The 15,504-nt window shown below is 43.0% G+C and overlaps 1 protein-coding gene across 2 annotated transcripts in view; it reads left to right on the top strand.

The window, feature by feature from the left end:
- LRP1 (LDL receptor protein 1) overlaps positions 1–15,504 on the top strand; it is a 223,339-nt gene that overhangs the window by 91,738 nt on the left and 116,097 nt on the right. For both annotated transcript variants that reach the window (XM_075681667.1, XM_075681666.1), the window contains 9 exons: positions 4,024–4,224; positions 4,707–4,911; positions 5,849–6,170; positions 7,336–7,432; positions 9,111–9,242; positions 9,390–9,490; positions 10,047–10,173; positions 12,398–12,575; positions 14,925–15,046. In XM_075681667.1, coding sequence (XP_075537782.1) covers positions 4,024–4,224; positions 4,707–4,911; positions 5,849–6,170; positions 7,336–7,432; positions 9,111–9,242; positions 9,390–9,490; positions 10,047–10,173; positions 12,398–12,575; positions 14,925–15,046 — 1,485 coding nt within the window. The remainder of the gene's footprint in view (positions 1–4,023; positions 4,225–4,706; positions 4,912–5,848; positions 6,171–7,335; positions 7,433–9,110; positions 9,243–9,389; positions 9,491–10,046; positions 10,174–12,397; positions 12,576–14,924; positions 15,047–15,504) is intronic.

The following is a 15,504-nucleotide window of genomic DNA, read 5'->3' as shown; positions in this document are numbered from 1 at the left end:
CTGCTGCAAGACAGCATGACGTCGACGAGTCGTGCATTCGCGACTGGAGGAAGAAAAAAGAGAGTCTCGAAGCAACGAACCGGAACAGGCGAGCGTTTCGGGGTCCGAAGACTGGCGCGTACCCCCACCTCGAGACGCAGCTTGCGAAGTTCATTGAGGAGCAGAGAAGTCGTGGCCACGCTGTTTCGACTGAGATGGCGCAAATGGAAGCCCTGAAGTTGGCCCGGGAATTGAACATTCCACGTGAGTTTCGTGCAAGCCGTGGATGGCTTCAGCGCTTCATGCGAAGACATGGATTTTCTATGCGGCGGCGAACAACCATGTGCCAGCGGCTTCCTGAAGCCTACGAGGAAAAGTTGTTGAACTTCCAACGATATGTGATCGCACTTCGGAAGGAGCACAGCTATTTGCTGTCTCAGGTGGGAAATGCTGATCAAACACCTGTGTACTTTGAGATGCCGATGGACACGACCATGGAAAAAAAGGGCTCCAAATCAGTAAGCGTGCTGACCGGCGGAAATGCCAAGCTGCGCTGCACAGTCATGCTATGCGCTTTGGCTGACGGCACGAAACTGCGCCCGTATGTCATTTTCAAACGCAAGACGCTACCTAGCATTCCACTGCCCCCAGGAATCGTTGTGCGTGCGGAAGAAAATTCGTGGATGAACAGTGGCCTAGTCGGTGACTGGCTTCGAGTAATCTGGGAGCGAAGACCAGGTGCCTTGCTGGCACGCCGGTCGATGCTCGTACTAGATTCCTTCAGAGGCCACTGCACTGATGCGGTGAAGGCTCGCCTTGCCGAGACCAGCACCGACCTCGTCATAATACCTGGCGGCATGACGTCCATGCTACAGCCACTCGACGTGTGCCTGAACAAGCCATTCAAGGCACACGTGAAGCGGCTGTATGCCCAGTGGATGGCCGACGGCATGTACGCCCTCACACCGACGGGACGCGTGCGAAGGCCTGATATTCCATTGCTGTGCCAGTGGATCGTGGATGCGTGGAAAGCGATACCGGCCGATTTGGTGCGCAAAAGCTTTAAAAAATGTGCGATCAGTAATAGTCTGGATGGTTCCGAGGACGACTACGTCTTTGAGAGTGGCGATGAAGCCTCGGATGGCAGTAGTGAGAGCGGCGTCGATTAAGAATCGGATAACCAGTGACGTGGTGGCGGTCGTTTGAATAAATGTTCTGAAAACGAAATTATCACTGAGTGTGAGTTGCATCTTTCTAGCGCTCATTTTTTTTTTTTCAGGTAAACGTGCGGGTTATACGCGAGTTTTTTTTTTTTTTTTTCCGCCGAGTTCAAAGTTAGGGGTGCGGGTTATACGCAGGGGCGGGTTATACGCGGGTAAATACGGTAGCTGCCTGCTGCGGCAGCTTCACCACAATGCTCCGTCTCACTTGAAAACACTGCCGCACTCAGTTTCTCATTTTGGTACCAGCAAATCTTCTCTGGGATCGTTGCACGCGGCATTTACAGCTTTCACCGCCAATCTGTTTCACAGCGCATGGTGCCGTCGAAAGCATGGCGCCCGCTTTTAATAGGCGATAACTGAAGCACGCCACCGTTCCCTGCTGCAGACTGCGATCGTATACGTTTTCCAGCCGCCAGCTCCCTTGCGAACAAGAAAAAGTGCGAGGCATGTGCACAGTTGAGATCAGTATACAGCCGCCCGTTTCACATGAAAATGACAGTGCGCACAGTTTCTTATTTCGGTACAACAAATCTCCGCCCAAGTCGTCGCACGCTGCATTCACAGCTATCACCGCCAAACCTGTTGCCATAAGCATCTTCACCTGTCTGTTTCACAGCACGTGGCATGTAGTGCCATTGGTAGCGTACTGCACACTTTTAGTAGGTGATAATCCAAATGTACCGTTGTTCCCTGCTGCAGGCGGCGTGATTTGGGCATCATATTTCGCTTCGGCGGCATCCAGCGTCGCCCACCAGCTCGATTTAGTTTCAGTTTCTCATCGCCCTCTTAATCCTTTCAGGGTCAGTGACGTAAATATGCGGCGCCATGAGCAAGTCCAAAATGGTCGATGCTGTATATTTACGGCACCGTCTGTACATTTAAAAAGTGCACCAATTTCCTAACTTTTTCTTGCCTGGCATGTGCTGCCACTATGCGGGAATACAAGGAATTTTTTTCTCGCGGCTCTTTCTCTCTGTTTTGTTGCATGGTACTACTGCTCGCGCATTGGCGTGCATGCAGGCGTGCGGCGGTTAGTTTAGGTTTTGTTCCATGGGTAGTTTGGGCTTCCTTCGCTCGCAAAACTGATGGCTATCTCGTTACTAATTGCTCAAAGGGTCACCGCCTGTTACTTGCTCGTTTTTTTCCTCACGGGGTGCACATATGAAGGATGCCGTCGTACATGCGTATCTTTTATTAGAGACGCGCAAACTGATTGCCTCTGGTTGGCGATAAGATGAAGGATTAGTGGAAGTTTGTCACGTGTTTTGCTTTTCTGACGAGTGCGCAACCACACAGTTTTCTGCAGTTCGATTGCAGTTCGATTACGCTGTGAACGTAAATATTAGTATAAGAGGAGGAACATTATAGACTTGCGAAATATTCTCGTGTGCCCATTTTTCTAAGCCTTTAAACTATGTGTGTAACAATGCATAGATTTTTTAATTCTTATAAGTTCATTTCCTATTTTTATTGTTGTTATTCATGAATAAACAGTACATATATACCAATGCAAAATATTTTTTTCTCACTTTATAGTCACCCTAGAAAAATTACGGCAATATTTTTTCGAAATAGGTCCCTTTGAAGAACTTAAATCTGCAATAAAAAAAAATCAACCCTGGGCGGTCGCATATGGTGAAAAAATCGACCGTGAAAGGGTTAAAACACCACGCAATAGGAAAACAACAAAATGCGTCCTGGTCTGCCGGAGCATCACAAGCTCGATGCATGTCGGTATCTCGTGCTGCTGCGATCTGCGCGACGCTTCACATTACGCAGATGTCAACAATAGTCGAGTCTGTCAAATGTTTTTAGTTACTTCAGATCGTAAGTTTTCCTGGTTAGTGTGCTTTTTTTTGGTTTTTTTTCCCAAAATGTATGAACGAGGTTCTACTGTATATTAAGTTAATGTCTGCTGTTTTTGCCATTTGTTTTCAAAATCATGGCCTGTAATTGTCTCTTCATAAGTTTACTTTTAAAATGGCTCTTCAGCACGTCTCACTGATTTAACTGTTACTTTGCCATCTCTCTGTTGCCCCTCTTTCATCGTTTTGGCACTTGATACTTGACAAGCTATTGTCGTTTCTTGCACTCAGCTGGTGAATCTGTTCCTCTCAAGCATACCTACAAAGAAATTGGCCAATGCTGGTTTTCATGTTCAGTGATGGCGTGATGCCCGTTGCAATACTGTGAGGAGGAGCGGATATTGTTAAATATGGAACTGACCACAGCACAACACACGTACACTTAATAAACTCATTGCTGCAGTGTTTGGCTAACTTGCCCAACGGCAGGTTATTCCGAAGGAGGAGGTTTCATGGAGAACTGATAAAAAGCAATCGGTGGAGGAAGGAGTTGTAGGCCCCCTTTCACTAATTGCCTTTGTAATCATTGCCTCACAGTTTGTACAGAGACACTAGATCTTTTTTTTTTATCTCGGTAAAACGATGGTGTTCACATTTATATTCTGCATCCACAGGTCTGCCGAGTGGTTCGAGGCATTGCGAATGCATGAGTTAACACATTTGAAAGGAATGGACATTGTCTTAGTCAAGTATATTTTTGTTGATTTATTTATTCTTTAGTTTATTTATTTATTTATTTATTTATTTATTTATTTATTTATTTATTTATTTATTTATTTATTTATTGCATCATATCTGTGAGAACCAAGCAAGGGATGGGGCTTGTCTCAGAAATCCAGTATTTTGGAGGTGTAATATAGCTGTTACACTTTTTACGGTTGGTGTCTGATTATTAAGTAATTATTGTGCATTTTTGCGCATCGTTAGAGATTGAATGTGTTGTTCAACTGCTGCAGACCCAGCAACGCCTTACGTCATCTTCTCCAATCGACATGAGCTAAGGAGTGTAGACTTGAACACCATGTCTCTACGGGCACTCATTACGGGCCTCAAGAATACCATTGCGCTGGACTTCTTCCACTCGGACTCTGGTGACATGCTTTATTGGACAGACGTGGTGGATGACAAGATCTACAGGGGCTCAATCATTTCAGGAAGTGAGTAAAGCTGACTTCTTGAAAAGTTTTGTCGTTTCTCACGTCTCCCTTTGCTTTGTGTAGCTTCGTTGCCCAGTTTCCTCTTACCTTGCATTTTCTTTTTAGCACTTAGATGTATAGAACACGTATGTAGTGCAGTGAAGCATTCTGCTAACTTTTGAGATCACGCATGACATTGAATAAAAGCAAAAAAGGACAAGTGGTGTTCATCACAAAAAAATGGACAGTAGCATGGGCGCTGTGTGGGTTGCCTAATTGATTTAAGGAACTCAGATTGGAGTCACAAAAGATAGTCTGAAAATGTGAATAGCTCTGTGGACTCTCATGTTGGGCTGGAGAGATTTGCATAATATTTGCATGTTTAGGTTGGCACTTTCGCTGTGTTTTTGCTACAAGGTTCTGGCAAGAATGTAAGAGGAATGTTGACTACCTCTTTGCTTATGTTTTCACGCCCCTTTTTTTCTTCTCGCTTTACATCTAAGGTCTTTCAAGTATTGAAGTGGTCGTGGAGACTGGCCTGGCTACAGCTGAGGGCCTGGCCGTGGACTGGATAAGCGAGAATCTGTATTGGGTGGAAAGCAATCTTGACCAGATTGAAGTGGCCAAACTGAATGGTAGCTTCCGAAGAACCCTGGTGGCAGGAAACATGGAAAGTCCCCGAGCCATTGTGCTCGATCCTAGATATGGGTAAGCTGGTGTTCATTTTGTTCTTGTAGTGGTGAAGGAGTTTTAGTGGGATTGCACTGCCTGTCATTCTCTTTTCACTACTTTTTAACTTACTCTGCCACTGACCTCTTTTGAAATGGCACATTTGGTGTCACACATGAATATACACACTATGAAACCCCAGATTATGCACTCCTGTTTATACAACAGCCTATACGTAGGATGAATAATCGATGACAAGCTGGGGCCTTTGCGGCAGGCCTGTCACAGAAGCAATGCAATTAAGGTTTGAATTACATGATACCAGATCACTCATGAACCTTCTTGTAATGACAACTTGTAGTAATCGATGCAATGCAGAATAGCTGGCAGATGTATGAATGAGGCCTTAGCTGGTAGCTCCTCATATGCACGAAGGACAAAGCTCATGTGTAAACATGACTGATTCTTGATTGATTCTTTTTGTTCTTTGTCAGTAGCTTGGATATCTCGATAGCTTTATTATTGCAGGCTTCAGCCGCTTATGTGATTTGTGGCAAGAAAGGAATAAAATCGGGGGAAAAGAATTCTGACAAAACGTGGGCACAGGCTGTGATTAGGCTATGGCATGTTGTGATCATGAGATATCATCACAGGAACTAGTAACCTAAAGCTATAGTGACCACACTTGCATGATGATAATGTACAGGTTTGGACATCATAGTTTTACATTACTTGTTCTTGTATTATACAACACTCTGACTATATATTTCAATTTATGATCCCCTCAATGTTCTATACTCGGGTATTCCACAGTAACAGAATAGTTCGTAATTTTTGTCTTGAATGTATTTTTAGAAGAACTTACGTCATAACAGTATCAGTGACATAGTAATCTTGAAATTAAATGAAATTTTTTATTGGAGACTAGCCATTATCTGTAAGAATGGTATGACACTCAGGGGCTTTGTTACTGCAGGCTAATGTTCTGGACGGACTGGGACAAGGAAGCGCCACGTATTGAGCAGGCATCCATGAGTGGTGATGGTCGGCGTGTGGTACTTCGTATTGATGAAGTCACCCAGGGGGGTGCATGGCCGAATGGACTCACGCTGGACTTTGTGGCACTACGCATCTACTGGATTGATGCCCGATCCGACTCTGTGCACACGTCACGCTATGATGGTTCGGACTACCACGAAATCCTGCGAGGTCACGAGACCCTGTCACACCCATTTGCCATTACCCTGTTTGGCAACTACGTTTACTGGACTGATTGGAGGACCAACTCAGTCATTCGAGTGAGGGCCTCACTACTGCCCGTTTCTTTTTTCCTGTTTTTATTGTAGCTGTCTTTTTTTTTTTGGAGACATTAAGACTCACCAAAGACAAAATTAAGACTAGGGTTTAAGTCTAGGGCTATGGTATGTGAGTGGTGGCACTGGCTAGCACTCCCAGGGTCAATTCTAGTAGTAAAAATATAAATGCCCAAGAAAGTGGATCGGGAAACGACGCGGCAGTAGCTCAATTGGTAGAGCATCGCACGCGTAATGCGAATATGTGGGATTGTTCCCCACCTGCGGCAAGCTGTTTTTTCATCCACTTTAATTTCTATTAATTTATAATTTCTTTAAATCATTTAGTAAGTACAAATAATTTCCCCTATGTTGTCCTTGGTGTCAATGTTTGTTGACTTCTTATGATAAGTCTAGCTGGAGTGATATATCGTCATCCTGAAAGTACATGTTTGTTTCTTCGCCAGAAGATGACTTAGTCACTGAGAAAATTTCAATTGAAGACACAGCAATTTGGTGCAGACAGGTTACAAACATATTAGTGCACTGGCAGGATCCTGCACAATGTCAGTGATCCTACAAGAAGGAGACAATGGTGCACTAATCGATCACTTTATCTTATCAGAATGCTTGCCTTTACTGTTCAGTGAAAACTTTGATAATGTGTCTGCTCTGGGTTTGTGGTTGAGCTATTTATTTTAGGTCAATTATCAGAATCACTGAGTAGAAGTTGCAAGAATGTTATGCCTTGCTTGCATAATATTTAAGGTGATGACTGGCATGTAGACCGCTTTGTAGACTGCTGTGACATAAACTTGTGCGCTAGCCTTGTGCCACACTGTGACCTTTAGGAAATGCTCTCCTTAAGTAAGTCTAGAATTTCAAGGCACTATGCCACTGGCATGTGAGCAGTGGCGTAGCTAGGTCGTCTGGTACCCGGGGCCCATAGGTCTTCTGTCACTACCCCCCCCCCCCCCCCCCGGGTGTAGCCGGTGAAAAGAGGGGTGTCTTCAGACATATATGACACCCCCCCTCCCTACTGGCTCCTTGCACCAGGTGCCCACGGCCCCCCGGCCCCGCCTGTTGCTACGCCACTGCATGTGAGAGAAGAGCTAAGCATCCGTGCTGTCATCTTTGCCAAGCTTCCTTACTCATATGCTTTGCTTTTCAGTGCAACAAGTGGAATGGGTCCGATGTTCAAATAGTCCAGAAGGCTGCTATACAACCTTTTGATATCCAAGTATTCCACCCATCAAGGCAACCAAAAGGTAGTTTGGTTTTTACGTTATTGTTATTTTTTAAATCATGGAAACGCATGGTTTTTATACAAAAGAAAGTGCATGGAGAGGAGAAACAGGGCTTTCTTATTAAATTGCTATATTATATTTTATTATTTCATTGTATTTTTGTATAACTAGCTCTTTAAAAGACATATTAGGCAGTCCCCATTCGTGGAGGGAGGGTGGGAAAGAGAAAAGGTGGCATGAGAAGGCGAGCAAACACTACTACTAGGCATGACAGTGGTTGCGGACAAAATGCATAAATTGAAGTTTAAAGTATGGTGCTGCATTTGGCTGCTAATTCTGAAAAATAAACGCCATACAAATTTGTGAAGCGAACAACTGACGTGCGGCGTGCAGATGCAAAGCCGCATTAAAGCATTGCTCAAGTAATATTGTGCAACAAAAAACGACACGGACTTAAGAGACGAAGATACACCAAGCATAAACTTTAAACTAAGTTTATTGTACCACTGACTCCGGTGCAAGTGTGCCAATGGACACTTAAACGGAGAGGAAGAAATTGTGCGCTGCGGTCCCTCGCCATCGGCCTGCAGCTTCTGGAGGTCTGTCGGGAGCGAAGCATGCATCGGAATAGCCTCGATTGCTGTCGCCGGCACTGTCTGCGAAATTGCTCTTGCAATTACTGTCGTGGGCCAGTAGAAAGGCTGGGTCAGCTTTCCTGTGACCCTGGCTGTCAAAGCCAATGCCAAGGAGACATTCACATGGCGAGATAGAATTCCCTGTGCTATCACTGGTGTCCATAGCACGTAGATTGGCAGGCAGCTCCAGCACTTCCTTTGTTCGACTGATGAGACTGTGGAGTCAGGACAGGAAGAGAGTAGAAATATCTAATTTGGGCTGCCCTTATTGCTCTAGTTCAGTGATCTTGCACTTTCATTCTCATTTTCACAGTACAGCGAGCCACTATCAGCACTGTACTCTTCGATATTACTTTGCACAGGCAATGTTTGATTTCATGTTTCGTTGCTTTTATCAGGCAACGTGCCGAGAAGTAGATCGCAACAATAGCAGCAGTTCGGTGGCATGCGAGTCATGTGCGAGTCATGTCCAAGCCAATGACAAAGGGTGAAAAAAAAAAAGGAAAATTGATATGGAATGTTAGTGAAGGGGGCCCTAGGCACCCATTCACAGTTCTCTTGCACTCGGTACTTTGGAAGTGCTGGCAGTGTATGCCTGATGCGTGTATTGTGCAGTCTCCTGGTAGCAGACGACATGGCACTGCGCTCTGCCAGCTCATTGGCGCTTGCTACATTACCTGTCAGCTGAGAAATAAAAATAATGACATTAATAAATTACTTCAAGCATTGAGTAAGTGCCCAGCACCGCAGGTGTATACTTTGAAACTTCCAAGATAACATTTAATTTATACTATATTTAATGAGCAAGCAGAAACATTGCACAGTTCCTTGACTAGTGAGCAATATGGTGGTGACCACTTCAGAGGCGGCACCCTCTCGTCTATTGGAGTTGTCCTACCATTCTTCCACCTCTGGCTTGGGAGCGGCCCATTTGGTGATGCAAGCGGTGATGTTAACCGTTTGCTTTCCGAAGTGTTAGATACCGTTCTAGGACAGCAGTAGGTCATATGCACGAAAAATAAATAGGCCATTTGTTGATGATATTCTTTTCTCTATGGGAACAGGCAACGGCAAGAACGGCTGTGCTGCCAACAATGGCGGCTGCTCTCACCTCTGCCTCCTGAGCTTTAACAACACCTACAAGTGCAACTGCCCGCATCTCATGCGCCTCGGAGAGGATGGCAGGACTTGCTACAGTAAGCTTTCGAAACTGCTGTGTCATGTCTGCATACAGTGATTTCCCATATGTTTGTTCTCTTTCAGTCTATGTTCATTATAGGTTGCACGCTATTGCTTTCATGTGTAGAGAGGAATGTGACACAAGCTTTTCATCTTTTTTGCAGGCATGGAGCGTGTCCTGCTTTTTTCAAGGCCCAATGAAATTAGAGGCGTTGACCTCGATATGCCGTACTACCATGTCATTCCACCTTTCAGTTCTCCAAAGGTATATTTAAGATTTCAATTTTTCTTTAAATTACTCCATCGTTGGTGGCATTTCCTTGCCACTGTACCGCCTTGCATAAGAGTGCATAGTTGTGCCTAGCAGCTCAAACGACATTTAACATTGTAAAAGCGGGTTGGAGAGGGAGAACTTTTAAACATAGTTTTACAACCTTGCACAATCACAACTCAATATCCAGCAGAGCTGGTAACGCCATAATTGATAAAATTTTTTAAAATTACTTGTCATGATGGCTCAGTTGGCTATGGTGCTATGCTGCGAAGCCTGAGGTTGCAGGTTCGATTGCCACCCATTACAGCTGCATTCTGATAAGGGCCAAGTGCAAAACTTTAGAGTACCATGATTTAGGTGCACTTTAAAAAACCCCAAGTGGCCAGAGTTGAACCGGAGCTGTCCACTATGCTGTCCCTCATAATGCTGTGATGTTTGGGGATGTTAACCTGCATAATTTAATTTTTAATTCCATAAACTGAATAAAATAACTTACGCAGCACCTTCGCCTACCTGTTGATGTAGTGTTTTCGTCTTGTCTGCTCAGGTCATTCATGCAGTGAAGCTGGATTTTGATTCCAAACGGCGCATGATCTACTGGTCAGACACTCACCTGAATGAGATAAAGCGGGCTTCTCTCCTAGGCTCAGCTGTTGAGACCATCATTGACACCGGTAAGTGCAAAGACTTGTGTTTTAGCTCATATTTACTTACTTGTTTATTTATTGTTTCTTGAAAGCTGCTGTTGTAGTGGATAGGGGACACAATGATGTTTGTACTAGCTTCCAGTGAAGGTACTGTCGAAATGCATTATATCATTTATGCTATGCCAAGTTTAATACAGTAGACGCTCATTACAATGGATCGTGATAATCCTGTGAAAGAGGTCCGTTATACTCAAAGTCCGTTCTGTCCAAAATTAGGGCCATGTTATGTTGTCATATGGTAAAACTTAAACCCGTAAGTGATCACAAGAACATTAAGAATGTTCAAGAAATATATACAGCGGAATCTCAATTAACGGAAATCGCTTAAACGGAACTGCCTCTTAAACGAAACACCATCCTCATGGTTGGTTGGTTTTGTATTCATGCAATTGTATGTAGCTTTGTCTCTCTGTAAATGGAACTCCTGATAAATGGAACCAATTTCTCTGGTCCCTTGAGGTTCCATTTAAAGAGAGTCTACCGTATATAGTATATATCTATATATAGATAAACAGGTTTACGTGATAATCGTACAACCACATGGTAGGGTGTCCTCCTGTCCACTGTTTTCTGGATGCTGGTTGCTGACAAATAGCAGTTTCCCAGCACTAGAGCACATAAACACCTGCACAATGGCAAGATTAACGGGAGGCACTGCCGTGCCGGCTGCCCCGCTTGAGCTTGTCGCCTTCGCCAATTACGGATACATTGGCTACAGTTTGTTCTTCACACAAAACAGCGGCCAGTAGTATTCACTGATGCTTTAATTTTATTGTAACACGTTGATTATAGAAAAGAAAATGAAGGTAAAAATTAAATTTTTAAAATTTACTTCCAAAATGCCAGGGCCAGTACGGCTTTGTGTAGTCGAGGATTTCGATGGATTTTTTTTTTTTTTTTTTTTGCATTTGGCCCGTTGTGGTTCAGCAAAACTTCTTGAAGCTTGCCAAATTCAGTCTCTTTGGCTCTTTTAAAACACAATGTAATCTATTTTTAATTATGAAAATTTAACTAGGCTGTAGTTGACGCCATCAAAATCCATAACATCACAGCGATCTGGTGCAAGAACTTAAAGGCAGTGTTGCCAGCCGTCGTTTGTTTTTATGTCTTGTCTGACTCAACAAGCATCTTCTTGTGGTACAATTAAACTTTCTTTTTGTACTGTAGAAAGGTAATTTACTCATACAGCTAAAATAACTTTTCTCTTTAGTGTCCCTTTAAGCACGGGAAACTTAACTCATAGCCTTTAGTAGCATTTTTGATATGCTCTAGAGAACTTGAAAAAGGAGGGTACCAGCGAAACACAAAGGACGTGCAGACAAGGAAAAGGTGTTATACACAGATGGACGCTGGACTTTCAACTGTACTTTATTGAAATTTACATTGCCACACATAATCTCGAACACATGCGCGTCTTCAACTCCTCCCAAGACATGTGCACAGATAACACCTCGAAGATACATTACCATGTGAAACCATGCATGCATGCATGCATTACCATGCATTGGAGGTTATGTGCGGCAATGTAAATTTCAATAAAGTACAGTTGAAAGTCCAGCATCCGTCCGTGTCTAACACCTTTTCCTTGTGTGCACGTCCTTTGTGTTTCGCTGGTACCCCCCCTTCTTCAAGTTCATCATGCACCAACTGGCCCAAGAGCTTTCGCTAATGCTGTAGCGAAGTTTCAGTATGAATGGTTCAGAAAGCAATCATTGTGGAACTATTACACCAATTAAATGTTTAATGAACTCGCATTTTTTAGCTTTTCTTTTTGCAAGTGTACTGCCCATAGCCAGAAATAAAGAAATTGTTTTAATTTCCTCGATGTGGAACTGTATTTTTGCATTACTGGTGATAACATTTGGAATGTAATGCAGTGAAAATGCAGTTTAAACTTGATTTTATAAAACTACGTTTTACAGGTGCCAAAAATAAAAAGAAAGAGAACAATTATTTCTTACTATATGGCAAATAATTTTAATATGCAGTGAAAACAAATGTTTGAAATGTATGCTTTATATGTGCAGCTTTTCAAATTTTGGGAATAAATCTTAAAGGAAGATTTGTATGTGATGGTTCACACTTCAATAATGAAACTGAAATCTGTAGCTCTGATTGAAACATATTTCATGTCTACTTGCCCATGCTCTAAAAACTAAGCTGTATTGATGGCTTTATGGCTTCCATGCAGTTATTGAAAACCCATATGGCTTTGCTGTGGACTGGATCTCAAGAAACATGTTCTTCACATCTTATGGAGAGGCAGGCAAGCACATCTTTGCTTGCAGCCTGGATGGCGAGTATGTGTCGTCCATTATTGATACCAACCTGGACTCTCCGGGTTCCCTGGCAGTTCATCCCACATTGGGGTGAGAATGACATCTTTGATTTTTAAAACATATTTTGTGCTTCTTTTTTAAATGAATTTTTTTTTGCTGCACTGGTTTCTCTTTTGTGCACTGGTAAACAACATTTGCCATTTACTTTTACAGTAGGAGATATAGAGAAAGACGCACTAGATTGGATCATACACCATACTCCTTTGGAAAGGAAGCATCTTTGTTTTATAACATGGCAGGGCTAGCCAAGCTGCTGTAACACAACTTTTATCCCAATGTCCGTTACCATAAATCTGCATTCTTGTATGTACCAGTGTAGTGAAATGAAATCGACCCAAATCGAATCAACATTGAAACTGCTGGGTTATCAGTAAATCTGTTTATCTTACTAACGAGTGACTAACTTGTTATAGATTAAACTGTGTGCTGCACTTCTGTGTTTGCATTTATGTAATGCGGCCACAAAGATAGAGCAGCCAAGGAGGACTTTCAGTGACTTAGAATATGTTTATGGAATATTACAGATATTATGTGAACGAAGGATGTGTAATGTGGGTGCAGCCATGGTTTTAAAACAGTATCCCACTTTGTTTTCCTTTAAAGGTAGTTGTCGGCTCTATAAACTATACATAATAGTATGAAGACTCAATTCCTTGAAAGTGCAACAAATAATTAATTGCATTGTCTCTGGACGTAACCAGTTCCCAATGTATACCATTGACAGTGCAGTCTTGTATGTAAAACAGGGTGCTTGTTACATTGCAGAAATTGTAGATGGTGGTCACGTGTTATCGCTAACCGCTCATGCATTCATGCATGTACCAGTCAGCCTGGTGTAGTGCAGTAAAATACGTTGTGGGGCTAGTTGGTGCATAACTTACAATAGAATAAGCGCCAAAATTGACGACACACAAGAAGGAATACAGACAGGACAAGGCGCTACTTGCAACTGTTTATTGAAATGACAAGTGGCTGATTATATAGCCATGGGGAGAGGAGAACGAAAAAGAGGGACACTGAATAGATGAATGCGCACATGCGAGAACACTGAAGATATAGGGAATCACGCTTAATCTAAATATAAAACTTATCTAAAAACATGCTTTCATTCGTGTATATATTCAAAGACGGGGTACTGACACAGTTGTCCCCTCTTTTCTTAATCTCGTTGGCCTCCAATAATTCACGGGCAACAGAATCTTTACTTTTATACATGATTGTCGTATCATGAAGCCTCGCTTCACATACCCGTTCATCCTGAATCGTGAATTATTCGTGAATTATTGGAGGCCAACGAGATTAAGAAAAGAGGGGACAACTGTGTCAGTACCCCGTCTTTGAATATATACACGAATGAAAGCATGTTTTTAGATAAGTTTTATATTTAGATTAAGCGTGATTCCCTATATCTTCAGTGTTCTCGCACGTGCGCATTCATCTATTCAGTGTCCCTCTTTTTCGTTCTCCTCTCCCCATGGCTATATAATCAGCCACTTGTCATTTCAATAAACAGTTGCAAGTAGCGCCTTGTCGTGTCTGTATTCCTTCTTGTGTGTCGTCAATTTTGGCGCTTATTCTATTGTAACTGGTGTAGTGGTTGAAGGCCATATAATGACTGCGTCACTGAAAGCTTCGCGAGCATTACCGAATTGTGCTGTATGCTTCTTTGCATTTGCCACGGGATAAATCTGCTCCTTTAGTACGGCCTCTCAGGTAATGCAGGGGCTCTTTGTCACCTTCCCTTGCCTCTTATCTTGTCGAACGTTTAGTAGACTGGGCTTACGGAGGCATCATCACGGTGTTGGGAGGCATTTTAGTGGTGGGTGGTACTGCAGAACCACGATTCTCAGCTTTAGAGACGTAACCAACCTTCTGCTTATGTCCAAAGTCATGCTGCGCTTGGTACGCATTTTGAATTGGTCACATTAGAAGGTGATGGTAATTAATTATTTATTGCACTCTCCAGGAATTTAAACTTCACACTGTAATTACTGTGTTAATAGCCATTCAATTAAAAAATTGTGCCGGTGCATTTTTAAGTGAGAACACTGTAGTGTAGGCTGACATGCAGTCTGCTACAGCTATGTGTAACCATGGCAACCAGCTATGCGCAACCTGCACGTACACCAAGGTTCTTGCAGGTGCTTTTCATGCTGACGTAATGGGACCACTTGGCATTGGCTCTGTGACAGAAATGTGATGCACTTCCTTGGATAAAATGTGTTGATGCAGCTGGACTTCCTCAGACGTGCAGGGGGTGCACATCACACTAGTTTGCCATACTGTGGGATCTCCTTCCACTGACAATTTCATACCAGTAGTTAATTCTTACCTGCTTCTCGACCATCTTTTAAATAGTCATTTATAACATTCTTTTAGGCTGATTATGTGGACTGACCATGGCGCACCCCATGAAAGAATTCAAGTTGCGAAGATGGATGGGTCATCACGAAAAACACTAACATCACGCCTCGATAACCCAAAGCTTGAAGGATCTACAAGTGAGTATTGTGCGGTGTTGCAGAGCTAAGCTCTTTAAAGACGTTGTAAAGGAAAGGCTGAGAGGTTTGCCTAAACTACAGTGTTTTGGCCAGCTACTCATCATTTGGGTAACAAGAACAAAGGAATGGAAGAAAGTAACAAAGATGATTGTAAGAAAAAAAAAAGTTGATGCACATGAATGAAATGAAGAAGAAAAACTTGAAACACTCATAAGCTGCTGTTTTACACTTCATCCAGCACCCTTGCTGAAGACAGCAGAGTTGTCAAGCCAGAAATGCTGCGCAGCAGATCATGTGGTTACTTGTGGTGTCTCTGGTGCTCATGTATGGTGCCTAATAATTTAGCCTGGCTGAAGGGCTAGCTCAAAAAAAGGGAGCTCCTGTATATAAAGAAAGGTCCATTTATGACAACCATGAATGGCAAAAGCAAAATGGTACTGCCATGTTTGGGAAATGTG

The sequence above is a fragment of the Dermacentor variabilis genome, chromosome 2, assembly GCF_050947875.1.
Source record: "Dermacentor variabilis isolate Ectoservices chromosome 2, ASM5094787v1, whole genome shotgun sequence".
In the NCBI taxonomy this organism is placed as follows: domain Eukaryota; kingdom Metazoa; phylum Arthropoda; class Arachnida; order Ixodida; family Ixodidae; genus Dermacentor; species Dermacentor variabilis.
Note: the sequence above shows the minus strand (reverse complement) of the source record. Positions and strands in the feature narration are given on the sequence as shown.